The 13,160-nt window shown below is 47.8% G+C and overlaps 2 protein-coding genes across 3 annotated transcripts; one reads left to right on the forward strand and one right to left on the reverse strand.

Moving 5' to 3' along the window:
- Window positions 1–268: 268 nt before the first annotated feature.
- Window positions 269–6,784, reverse strand: LOC8023678 (adenylate cyclase, terminal-differentiation specific). The gene is made up of 5 exons (XM_029974226.4): window positions 6,588–6,784; window positions 5,361–5,643; window positions 4,154–4,282; window positions 3,113–3,273; window positions 269–2,723 (listed from the first exon to the last, which is right to left on the reverse strand). Exons 2-5 carry the CDS (start codon window positions 5,636–5,638, stop codon window positions 2,536–2,538), a joined length of 756 nt encoding a protein of 251 aa, XP_029830086.1. The 5' UTR covers window positions 5,639–5,643; window positions 6,588–6,784; the 3' UTR covers window positions 269–2,535.
- Window positions 6,785–6,793: 9 nt separating this feature from the next.
- LOC8023679 (isoaspartyl peptidase/L-asparaginase) lies at window positions 6,794–13,122 on the forward strand. Of its 2 annotated transcripts, none has more exons than XM_040207688.3 (7): window positions 6,794–7,181; window positions 7,914–8,000; window positions 8,075–8,195; window positions 9,375–9,517; window positions 10,255–10,415; window positions 11,709–11,938; window positions 12,809–13,122. In XM_040207688.3, the coding sequence occupies exons 2-7, from the start codon at window positions 7,920–7,922 to the stop codon at window positions 13,012–13,014; spliced, it is 942 nt and encodes a 313-aa protein (XP_040063622.2). In that variant the 5' UTR covers window positions 6,794–7,181; window positions 7,914–7,919; the 3' UTR covers window positions 13,015–13,122. The 2 variants fall into 2 exon arrangements, with proteins under 2 accessions (XP_040063622.2, XP_040355930.2); XM_040499996.2 differs by having other exon boundaries at window positions 7,121–7,312.
- Window positions 13,123–13,160: the final 38 nt, after the last annotated feature.

Here is a 13,160-nt window from a genome sequence, read left to right on the forward strand (position 1 = left end):
TTAAAATTATATAAATGCAGTTACAATGTCGTGAAATTATATTTTTTAAACAATAACTATAAATGTTCTAATATGTGCTCGAAGCAATTTTCGGTTTTGATTTCACTAAAGTCTCAAGCAGTTAAAATTTCCTTGTAAGCAAACTGCCGCTTTCCATCTGGACATAAAAACAAAAAGAACGGTTTCGAAGCTACAATTGCAGCTTTTGGCACAATCTTATTCTCTACAAACAGAAATGAAAGCAACGGATGCACAGAAGAAAGTGTATGGTCAAATTATTGTTTATTTGGATAAAAAAAAAAAAAAAAATGTCATCCAATAGTGTGAGACAGAAAGATCATGAGTGCTCGCATAACTGCGGTAAGCGTAAAAACCACGCCATAGAAAATGTACCACAGTTGACATAACGCAGTTTCTGTATCATACGTACATGCAGGCCACACACGTGCCACAAACAATTGAAAAGCCTCAATAAAGACGAGTTTGAGTCACCATGATTAATTTACGTATTCTCATCACCGATGCAGGTTGGCGTAAAACAAAGTAATAATTGACCTAGAACAGAAAACAAATGCAAGGTGTTGTACGCTTAAAACGTTACCAGGTCCAGCAAGCTCGTAAATTACAACACACATTTCAGACGAAGGAATGTTTGAGCGAAAGGTCACAACGCAAAAAGGTACGGCCAAAAGGGCACAGAAGGTATCCACCTTTAAAAGGAAAGGTGGCTGCGGTTCTCTAAATTATCTTTCGTGTGGCAAGAACGGCGCTCAGAAAAGGAAACTCCCTCACAAAACTTGCAAGCGATGTATTAATACTGAATTTACCAATCTCGCTACACATGAAGCCTAGCGCATTATAAACAGCATTTTTACGTGAAGCGTTTCCGGTATAAAATTGCACGCAAAGGCCCACATCATTCAGCAGCGCATCTCATGTTTTGTCAAGTTGTTCCTTAAAATGGCTGAAGGCGCCTTTGCATATCAACAAAGATGTTTTGTTCGTCCGTGTCACTCAACTGTGACAAGCCGTAACTTAGCGGAATGAACGCGTCATTTGCATGCGAGAAGACTTTCAGCGTGAGTAACCGGAAAAACAATTTGTTCTAACAGCTGACGTTTAGTACTTCCGTTCCCTCAAAAAACCTAAATACACTTCCTGGTCCCTCGCAAGACACGTGCAAAAATTCCTCGGTAAATGCTTCCAAAAATCAGCACTATCACCCCAAAAAACCACTCATTCTAATATTAAAAAAAAAAAAAAAAAAGCTGACCTATGTGGTTAGGACACTGCAAAAAAACTAAGCTCACGTACGAAGAGTGGCAAAGAAGTATGTAGAATTTGTGACAACCAAAATGAGTGTGTTCACAAAGTGCCACCACAAAAGGCAAGTTGTTTGGAACCGGCAAAGTAAAAAAAACAACACAATCTGGAAAAATACATGCGGAAAAAAGACACGCTAGTGAAAAAAATAAAAGAGTTTCTGCAACAAAAAATTGTTCAAAAGCAAAAACAGGCATAGTAACATGTGACACGGAAACACACCAATAGCAGCACGGCAAAAAAGGAGACAGGTTAAGCGGTGTGGTTATGAGATTCATCACAAGGTTCTGTGCAAGTGGCCCTTGTTAGTAGAAGGTCGAAAATTGAAACATAATTTAAGCGGAGCATTTTCTCAAGCACAACCAACATTATCGAATCAGGTTAAAGAAGAAAACAAAACCTTCATGTCTACTAAATCATTCTGGCCTACGAAGTCGGGTCAACAAATGGCAGAGATGAGGCGAGCCGACATGGCGCAACAACTGCCGACAGATCAGACATCCGACAGGAGGCAAGTTTCAGATCGAGTGATCCCTGGCGTGAACACAACTCGTGGCAGTCGCCACAGACAGCTGTATTCAATATCTCAAAACTGCAACACTCCAAAAAACACCAGTACGCATGCTTCCCCACATTGCACAGGGTCACTGCAATGTAGGGAATAGAGCGACGACACTTACGTAATGCTTCGGTTCACATTCGACTGAACCACGTGCCAAGCTCCTTCCCTAGATTGCAGCGATTCCCGATCTGCATAACATGCAGATAAGCAGAAGTATTGACATTGAAGGCCCGTTCACATACACACCACAGCGCTACCTTAGAGCTATTAGTTGGCACTGGAAATAATGTTAACCTTGCTGATCGCAGACTTTGCACTATATTATTTAATTTCATTTAAATTTTTTGGCTCAGGAGAGTCATGAGAAACGCAGAAACTCGTTCCCGAAGACCTGCTAACACCCAACAGAGCTACCTCAACACAATTAGTCAACGCTGGAAATCACGCTGACCATGCTGATTTTGCCCTACGTTAGTGACATAGCACCGAACTAGTCCTAAGTTATGTTCAAGTCAGAGCTGCATTAGTGCTGCGATGCATGTCTGAACCGGCCTTCCCTGGAGCACACGTTTTCCACACACATGCTGCGATGTTGAGATGTTAAAGAAAAAAGTCGGAGTGATGCGTCTTCTCTAGTCCAGTCCGCGAGACTAGAAGCCTCTGGACTTCTGAGCGGCAACAAACTCGGGGTAGTCTATGAATCCGTCCCTGTTCTTGTCGTCCATGTCCAGAATCGGGTCAATCATGTTGGCCAACTCTTGGTCCGTGAACAGCTTGGTCGTGCCGTGGGGTGTTGGCTGTTGGCCACCCTGGTTAGCCAGGTGCTTGCTCTCTTCCACTGTGCACGAAAAGACACCCAAAGTCAGCAGATTACTCTTCCAAGACCCAAACATTGAGGCGTTAGCTCAGCACGGTGCTGGAGCATAGGGTGTTCCAAAATGAATCTCCACACTCTCAAACAGGTAAAAAAAATCCGGGCTTGTACGTAGAAAGCCCAAACTTTCATTGGCATTGAGGTGGTGGATTTTGACTCGCCAAATTTTAAGGCACAACTCCCTTCCTGTGAAGGATGAGGCCAACAATGTTGCAAGGGTCAATAGCAAAAGTTTGCGCTTCAAAAACCACGGGAGTCGGAAACAGTGCCGGTTCTCTGAGCGCAACTTTCTGGCGACACTAGTCGCAGCCTTACATCCGTGCGGATTGAAATAAAAACGGAAGAGCACGCACCGTGCCAGTGGATTAAGGACTTGATGAGCTCGAGCCCGTCCAGCTTGTTGTTGTCGTCATTGTCGTGCAGCTTGAAGTAGTGGAACTGAAGCTCTTCCTCGCTCATCTTGCTCATGTCCTGGTTGGGCCCGAGCATTTCGCTCAGGTGCTCCTGGATGTGCCTGCAGGTGCACACAGCTGTAGTTCCTCCACAGACACCCATTACAGTCTGATGGTTGGTCCTGACTCACAACTTCTCAAACTGGGCACCTGGGAACATGGCAGTTCTCCAGAGCATCCTCTTTTTTCAAATTCTTTCCATCGTCCCTTTTCCCGACTAAAGCACTATTTCAGCGCGACAAACTGAGTACAACTATGAGCTCAACCCTCGCCAGTCTGTGCACTGCCATTAGAAAGCAATGAGCTTCTTAAGTGCTTTACCGCAGCAATGCCAAAGGGAGGTCAACGGTACCCTCCGCTTTCATGCAAGGCAGCTAGGCGTTCCTCAAGATGAGAAGGTTCGAGAGCTGTTGCACCAATGCATATATTTGTAGGGTACTCAAGGAGTCACGTGACCCATCGTGGCACCAGCCAAGCGCCCAATAGTGGCATCCAGCTAAACTGAGCAGGACGTGAGCGCGCCAAATTTTGACGATCTAACTTCCGCGCCGCTTATGTCGGCACGGTACGGCTGCTGCGACGCAACACATATCCCAGCATCGCTTCGTTAAAACTTAAAATGCATTCCGGATACATAAATTACACAAGCTCGGTAATGCTGACCAAGACTAGAGAGCAGAGAATGTGTTGAGCGCAAACACCTCGCAGAAATTGATGTCACATGACATGGCAACACGGCATCAATTTCCCCAATTGATGTCACGTGACTCAAGGCCACACGATGTAGTCATGTGACCTCTATTTCTTTACTAAAGTTAGCAAAATAATTGATGTCACATGACCCCAATTTTTCCGCTGAATTTAGTGGGGAAATTGATGCGACGGTCCTTCGTGAGAGTTTTCTCGCGAAATTTGGCTGATAAAGCGAGAGGGGGTACGCACGCCCTGTCCTGCACGTGGGCCTTCTCGCGGATGAAGCTTCCGCCTGGGGCCATTTGGGGCACACCGTTATGCTGAGCCACCATGCCTTGTTGCTGCTGGGGGTGCCCGTGTTGTGGTTGCTGCATGTACCTGCCCGGAGAAAAGCATGAACGAAGCAAGTCACAACTAGTGAAAAGTAAGAGAGGTGTAGGCAGTTTGTACCCACGACTAACATGCATAACGACCAAAGCACACATCGAAAAAAACAAAGCCCGCAATCATTCTACAATACAATTTTTAACGCCTGGTTACCTCGCAAGTTACAAAATTTCTGAAATTTCAAGGGTCGCAAAACTTTTGGGTGTCCCAAGTCACCATATCTATGTATAGGTTGTCCCAAGTCAGCAGGCTCGATCTAAAATGGACCGTAAAAATAGACGCCTGCACGAAGCATTCTGAACTTTTCGTCGAAGGTGTACCTCACAGGTCGGTTTTTTTCTTGTAAATTTACAAATCGTAAATTCCTTTTTGTAAAAAATAGGACCAAGAAACTTGCCAGGGTCAAAGGCGGGCGGCGACGTGGACGACGAAGTCGAGTTGCGAGACGCATTTGGCGATCGTATTGATTTGTGGCGCTACCTCCTTATCGAAACTGCTCGCAACCACCATGGTTTATTAAAATGAACACAATTTTTCTGTAATGTACCTTTGTTTAAAAAATAAATAAAAACAATAAAAACAAAACCTAGCAAAAAAAAAAAAAAAAAGAAATAACATGTTTGCATAACGAAACAGCATTTGCTGCTAACGAATTTTGTCTGCATGTTGTCTGCTTCCTTTTACTGGTTGGCTACACCTTCCGACGCTGTTCCCGACGCTGGTTCCACCACGGTTGCTGAGGACGCACCGACAGGCGAGCTTCCAGAGTTACTTTGCAACATGTATTCCACACCGTCAAGAATGCCGGCCTTGGCAGCTTACATATGTAAGCTCGGTCTGAGCGAGCGCAGTGAACAGCGCACTGAACTATAGCGTCCAGTAAATAACCTCTAGAGGGAAGCTCGAAAATGCACCACAATGACAATGACATAACAGATCAATCGCACGAGTCAATGACGGTGACACTGCCGCTTTCCACATGCACAGCTTTAAAGACACTCGTAGGAATGTGAGGAGCACTCGGATTCAACGCAGTTGCAGACGTGATTCAGAGCAACAAGAGCCGCACCCCTGCTGCTGCTGCTGCTGTGGATGAGCGTTGTACTGCATCTGTTGAGGCTGGGCGTACTGTTGCTGAGGCATGCCAGGCTGTGGCATGCCAGGCTGAGGCATGCCAGGCTGTGGCATGCCCTGCTGCGGCATGCCCTGCTGGGGCATCCCAATCTGTGGTACTCCCATTTGCTGGTGCATCTGCTGGTGCTGATGCTGCATCTGTTGCTGAGGCTGCTGGTGCATCTGCTGGCCACAGGAGAGGCTCAGCAGCAACAATGACCATGCCCACCGCATCGTACCTGCCGAAATGAGGGATCGCACCGAAGAGAGTTTTGGAGATATGCTCACTACATAATGTCCCGGCAATTTACTGCACATCATTCATTGACAGCAGACAGTACACAAGGAAACACTTTAGGGTGAAAACCATCATTTTATCAAAATGACCTGATTCATAGCAAAGTCCTTTTGGATAGATGATTTGATACATTAGTAAAAAAGGCAGAAATTTTTTTTTTTTTTTTTTTTGGGGGGGGGGGGGGGGGGGGTAATGATATCATTACATATGAAGAGGGGGAGGGCTCCCCCCATTTTAACGTTTCAGGATTAATGTTAACATTAATGTTAAGTGAACTGAATACTGAACTAACTTAATTAAATTTGTTGCGATACCAAATTAAACTGAATGCTGAAATTACATTCGACGCTTTTCCTATAGCGTACGTGCAGAGATTAGAAAGAACGTCCCTTATTCGTAGTCGCTTCCGACGAGCACTTCATGGAATAATCAAGATTAGCCGTTAGATTCGTTTATTTTGTCCACCACGTGCTACGGGTATTGTTTTCAGGCGGGATTTTATTTACGCTTGGCGACTTTTTCGGGCAGAATATCCACGTCACTTCGAGTTAGGTCACGGAAAGCCGACCTTTGCGGAAAGCGGACGTAAACGATTCACATGGATCGCTGCCGCACAATATTATCCGAGTCTTTAGATATTTAGTTGCTAAAACACCAGCGAATACTTTTGATTACTCGACACGTATGAATGAGGCTAGCGTTAACCGGCCGCGTTCGACATCAATCCCAACCGTGTCCACGTGTACAAGTTGAAAATCAGCGCGTTCGGGCATTTGTGTCGTCAAACGCCTGCGGAGCGCCGACTACTGACGGCCTCTTTACGTAAGAAAAGAACAGAACTGGCCGAAAATCAGAATGGAAAGATAACAGCTGTTGTTCACGCACCTGTCAGTAGATTTGCTAGCACACGTGAGGTTCGCACAGTCCGTACGCTACGTCAGCGTGAACCGCGATCCCATCCGACGTAAAGAAGACCCGGAAAAAAAAATATGGTGGATTGGATTGGCTGATGCGAACGGTAACAATCCACATCTGTTATCAAGCCAGATCCGAATCCGGGTTCAAATTCGAGTCAATCCGATTTTGATTTCGGTTCAACCGGTTCAACCAGCATTCAACTCAACTGGATCATCGCTCAATGCCTGGAGCGTCTGAGGTTTTTCGGGCTCACGTGCAATCTGTTTGATCGCCGGGACGTAACAAACCGTTCTTTCTTTTCTTCCCGAGTCCGCGCGTCTGCGATGGTGACACTGAGCGGCCGGCAGCTTTCGCTGACCCTACTGCTGTCTTTTATGTGCGGTGCGGTCGTCGGGTACAAACTGAAGGCCCTGAAGATCCACTACCTGAAACGGCGGCGCGACCGGCTCGCCGCGAAACTGGCCAACGCGCAGCAAAAGTTGGAAGGAGAGATAATCTCTAGAACAAGGTACTGATAGCGACCGGTCACCTGAGCATCATCAGGTCCGGCCAAACTGCTCGGTGAGCTGCAATTTTCCTACCACTTTTGCTGACTTCACTTGAATCATCGGGCTTACCGATCCCAATAGCGTATTCTGGTGGTTCTTAACCTTTCTCTGAGCAAGCTGCTCTGCGGTTTAGACCCTTTCAATGTAAGTGTGAGCCTGCATACAGTGTATATTCACTTTCCCTCTGCGTTTACTGTGAAGAATTTTAGTAGATCGTTTCGATACCCCCGGTAACAAAACGACGCATGCGCAAAAGCGGCCTCGGAGTGTCGTTGGAGAGTTTTAGGGAACCGTTTTTGCACGTCCGATACCGTACGATGGACCCTCCGGTACGAACGGCGCATGCGCTACATCAGAAGACGCGCATATGCGCAGTTCGTGCCGGAAAGCCCAACGTTCTCCCCGTTATCCGAGTCATCGGAACAATGTACTAGATCTACTGACCATACGAGTCCCAGCGCCTTTACAACGTTTTTTCTCTTCTGCTGCACCTGTCAGGTTCAGTTTCTCCGAGTTTGTGTTCCCTGGTGATGGATCCAACTGCAATGAAACTGTAATCTCATTTTCTTGGTGCCCAGTCTGCTATAAATATAGAAAGGAGAGAAAAAGAAACAGGTGCCTCTGCAGGTTTCGATTGTTTAGATCGAGCGGAACCTGGACACCAATGCTCTCTGCAAGAATGAACTTGTCGACATCTGCTTTATCCGCGTATTAAGTGGTGTACGATGTGTGTGTTCTTTTCCAGTAAACCATGTCGGCTGTGACTCCAGTGATTGTGGTCCATGGAGGGGCGGGCAGCGTGTCTGCAGCTATCATGACTGACAAGTTGAAGGTATTGTGTTGCCGTTCTTCAAGACTAACTCGTTGCAGATACGGGACTAAATGCAAATGCGGCCTTGAATGAAGGTGTTGCGGCAAGCTGTGGACGCGGGCTTTGCACTGCTACAAGCTGGGCAAGACACTGCGGCACTGGATGCTGTGGAGGCTGCAGTTTGCGTCATGGAGGAGCATTCATCCTGTAATGCAGGTGTGGCAATAGGACCTTTTTGAAATGTAGTGCCATCTGTAACACAAATAACAGTTTGCGTTTTGCCTAGCATTTGCCAGTAAGATAAATGTATTTCAGGCCACCTCGGTGGCTCCGATCTAGGCAAAGTGCCAGCCTATGGATCTCTAGGTGGCGGGTTCGAATTGAAGCGGACGTGCCCCCAGTCTGACGGGGGCTTATTACAGAGAAGGCGCCGTGTAACCAACAATTCGGTTGCACATCAAAAGATCCTCATGTCAAAATTAATCCTGTCGTCTGCTGGGGCATGCCAGATGCCTTTTGTTGGTTCGGTACGTAAAAACACCTAAATTTAACTTTGGAAATGTATTTCACCAGGCACCGTCACTACTGGTTTGTACAAAAGTGCTGAGCTGAGCGAAGCCCTTCATAAAATTCTCTACGTCAAGGAACTTCAGAGCCGAGTTTTGATTGGAGTCGAGTCTGAATTGAACATCAATTCCTGCATTGCGCTGTGCTAATGTTTCTTATACATATCTAATGATTCATTCATTTATTTAATGACCAGGAGGAAGAAACATTCACTCAAGGATTCTTAGTAGGCTACTCTAAATAGGAAAGGTATATCGGGAAATAGAGGCACAAGAAAGAGGAAAAGCAAAGTAACAAGATACAAAATACATCAGGATAGGTATGACAGATCATCCGGAAAATCGTCTTCATCAGTCACAAGGGGGCCACCATTTTTATGGCACAAATGAGATGTGATAGACTTGCATGATGATATATATAGCGATCAAAGTGGCCAGACTGTATTTTTGGAAAGAGCTTACATGGGAGATATATCGATGGTGTAAATTGATTCAGTGCTGCCCAAGAAATGCACCACCGTAGAAGGCAAAACGAAAACAATGCTCCTCAATGGCTATTGCTACAGACACCCCTAAAGAAGAGGGGGAGTAGGCCTCAGAACATTGGGTCCCAAATGAGGGCTTGTTTGGACGTTTCTCCCCTTTAATTATTCTTTCCACAGCCAGACAGATTTTTGTCACATGTTCACGTTAAGTGCTGCCTTGTATCAGTATGCAATTAAAGTGAAGCAATTCTCATCTTTTAACATGTGCAAGCTGTGAAAAGAAGGTGGGGCATCTGTGTCTTGATGAGTTAATATTTATAAAAGTGCCCGTTGTTATTTGCCAGGCTACGGGTCCTCCCTGACCTTGGCCGGCGAAGTGGAGATGGACGCCCTTATCATGGAGGGAACCCAGATGAAGGCCGGTGCCGTGGGGGCCGTCCGGAGAGTCAGGCATCCCGTCACGCTCGCAAGGCGCATCATGGAAAAGGCGAGTGGCATCCCTTCTCCACCACTCATTCTCTGCCATTGTCAATCCAAGGACATTTGTGAAGCTCGTCAATGTCAGAAATGCACAATAGACCCTTTTCAAAAGTGTGGGCCCTACAATAGTGGCTGCGTCAATTATATGAGGCCGCTATATTTCAAGCATGCACTTTGACCATGCATTAAACACGAACGCCGCATCATCATTTGACCCATGCCCGGGTCCACTTGCATGGTAGAGTGTACGGATGGCGAATGCTCTATGAAACCAGTTTACTGTGGAGGCTCGCCCACAGCCTGCTGCCTCCTGCACTGCATAGTAAAGACATTATGAAGTGTTAGTAGAATGTTCCGATAGCCTCGATGATGATACCTGATATTCCGCCGGCGCCTTTGTTTGTGCATCATATACTATTGTCTTTATTTGAGGTATCGGGACGATCTACTAAAACTCCCTATTGGAAGAATGGCCAGGACAGAAAGGAGAGCTGGGGGCACAGGGCACTATAAATGTGGATGGATGCCAGCGGGAGACAGAAAGGAGGCTAAACATTTGGTCCGTACAAGTTTGATCATAAGTTGTAGAACGGTGAGGGTTACACAAAGACCTTCTTTGATCACTTGTGCGGACTTTGTGCAGCCTGTGATCGCGGCGGCTTCTTGTTCCCAGTGCTGCGTGTTCGGTGATGCAGCAGATATTGCAAGTTTACATTGTGGGATTTTGGCACGTGCTTGTTGCAGACGGACCACGTGTTTCTGGTGGGTCACTGGGCAGACGACTTTGCAGCCGAGGTCGGCGAGCCTCTCGTCGACAACCGGTCTCTGGTGTCTTCCAGAGCTGTGGAGAGGCTCGAGGAACACAAGACTTTCCTCCACACAGTCAAAGAGTACAAGGACGAGAAGTAAGGGTATGGTGCCTGGAACGCGTCTTCGACTGGTGTGTTTACCGGGTTCAAAAAGGTGGTCCCTCGATTTCCGCCTGATGACGTCATAGAAGTGTCATGTTGTCGCCTGTTGCGACTCTGGCGGCGCCCCAACAGTTGCGGTAAAAGTGGCAGACGCCTGTTCTGCTGTAGGTCGCTTTCCACTGTGACAGTTCACGGAAGCTGCAGCATCCGGAAGTTGGGACGCCTAAAGGAACGCCGTGACGAAAGAGACACTCGCGTTCGCTCGTGCTTTTCGCCAGCATTTCTACGGCCAACCGCCAGGATCGCGACAGGCAACAGCATGACACTCGCGTCATTTGTTGCCACATTGGGACCACTTTTGATGTATGGGCGGGATAGGGCGCTAAACACACCAGTCGAAGACGCGATCCAGGCACCATAGTAAGGGCGACCTCGTAACCTCAGCCTCACGGTCGGGTTCTGGCCAACGCCACTGGATTAGTTGCGGAACTGCCTGTAGACGCTTCCACGCGTAGTACCCCTTTCTCCGCCAAAACTTCGGGTCCCGCCGTTCACGGCGCCGTGCCACCTAGTTAGATGCTGGATATACGGCAAATTTAACTTAATGTCTTTTCCGCGGAACTTGAAAACAAGCAGCAGTGAAGCTGTTCCTGTTATTACCTGCACTCAATGGTCAATGAACAATATGGTGAGATGGCCCGCATTATGGTGCAGTTTCTTTTGTGTCTTTCTGGTATCTTCATTTGCACATTTCAAGCGCGTCGCTGTGTCGTTTCTTTGCGCATTTTCTTTTCCAATGGTAGCGACGGGTCTGCTGGAAGCGGGACGCGGACCAAGCTTCATTGGAAGGACTGCGGCCAGGTGCATGCCAGTCTATAGCAAGGGTTTGGAAACCCTTGCTATAGACCACCTGGCTGTTTACAAATGAGCCCGCGTTGGCCCACACCGGGTGTGGGCACTGCACATGCGCACAAACCAGATTCGCACGGAGAAAGCATTTCAGCATGTGCAGCACCAACAGCAGCGTGACAGAAGCGGCCAACGTCAAGAGGGTTGAGCTGGCGTATAATCTGCTGCAACATAGGAAAGTGAAGAGAAGCCCCACCTGGCTGGCCAAGATTGGCGGTTTCCTCCTCTCCAGCTTTACCTCTGCTAAAGTGGAAAGAGTGAACAGCTTTCTGGAAGGAGCTTGTCCCGCCATTCTCAACCTGCAACAAACTATAGAAATTGCATATATATATGCTCAATAGCTTGGCGTGTCTTCAGCCTGTACCGTCCCACTTGCAGGGACCACGACACGGTGGGGGCGGTTGCGGTGGACTCGCGTGGGCGTGTGGCGTGTGCGACTTCGACAGGCGGCCTGACGGGGAAGCGACCGGGCAGGGTTGGGGATAGCCCCCTGGTGGGGGCCGGGGGCATTGCGGACGACGTCCTGGGTGCAGTCTCTACCACGGGGCACGGAGAGGCGCTCATGCGCTCCTGCCTCGCGCTGCGTGCCACGCAGCTCTTGGAACGAGGTTTGTGGCCCCCGCAATATGCGAGGCTTCTAGCCAAGGGTGCCTTTTAGATGCTTGCCCTTTAGCCATATACCCCTTTAAGTCACATGGGCCTTCTAGATGTGCGGGTCTATCATGCGAGCCTTTTGGTTGCGAGGGCCTTTCAACCATGCGGACCTTTAGCCATGCAGGCCAGACTGATCCAGCATACTTCAAACCTAAAAAATGTTGGTAGCAACTTTCATCCCCAGTCCTATAAAGCATGGGAGGAATCCTTTCAATGTTTGGAAGACATTAAACAGTCATTTTGAGGAGTGAAGAACATTTTTTTATCCGTTTTCCCACTGAATTTAGTGAGAAAACTGGATGGGTGTATAGGTTACGTGCCATCAATTCGGATGAAAAATAGCAGAGATTTAGTGGGTGGGCGCCGGTTTCACGATAAAGGCTTGGCGCTGCTTACGACCGAATGCTTTAAAACCTCTTGGGTCTCTTACGAGACAACAGACTGGCGCCATCTATCGGGGAGCCGTGGGATGCTTGGCATTTCCGTACGGTCCCTACTTTTTTCGCGTACCATTCTTTCTTTATTAACTTAAAAGTCCTTTGACAATGTCATGAATGACCAATTTTTAGACAGCACATTCATCCACTCACACAAATACTGCAAAATCTCTCTAGTGAAGTGCAGTTCCAGGGCCGCCTCATGAATGGCACCAGCATGTTCTCTCGTTGCAAGAAGTCTGTCTTAAGCAAACGCTACTGTGTGAACGAGCCTTTAAGAGAATGAAACTTATCTTTGCAACATATTCATCGAAATCCACTCGGATCCAGTTGGCCCGCGCCTTACGACAACGCATCCAGCGGCCGAGGATTCCCGTTCCGTTGCAGGTCTGAGTCCGCAAGAGGCGGTGGACGGTGCTCTCAAGTTCATGCGCGAGCGCACTCAGGGTTCGTGCGGAGGAATCATCTTGGCCACGCCGGCTGGCGCGGTGGCGACCGGGTGCACCACCGAGATGATGCCCTGGGTGTGTCGCACCAGGGACACCCTCCGCTGGGGGACCGTTCCCGGAGAAAACCACACCGAGCCAGTCTAGCCGCCATTGCACAAGCCATCGACAGTTTGCTAAGAGCGTACTCAAAGCCCAGCCGACCCAATCCGACTGCTATTTTGTTTTTGTATAAAGTGCTGGGATGGGAGGACGTAGAGTCACTAAATGAGCTGCGCTTAGAGTATTGGCAC

The sequence above is a fragment of the Ixodes scapularis genome, unplaced genomic scaffold (assembly GCF_016920785.2).
Source record: "Ixodes scapularis isolate PalLabHiFi unplaced genomic scaffold, ASM1692078v2 PGA_scaffold10__122_contigs__length_95168666, whole genome shotgun sequence".
NCBI lineage: Eukaryota > Metazoa > Arthropoda > Arachnida > Ixodida > Ixodidae > Ixodes > Ixodes scapularis.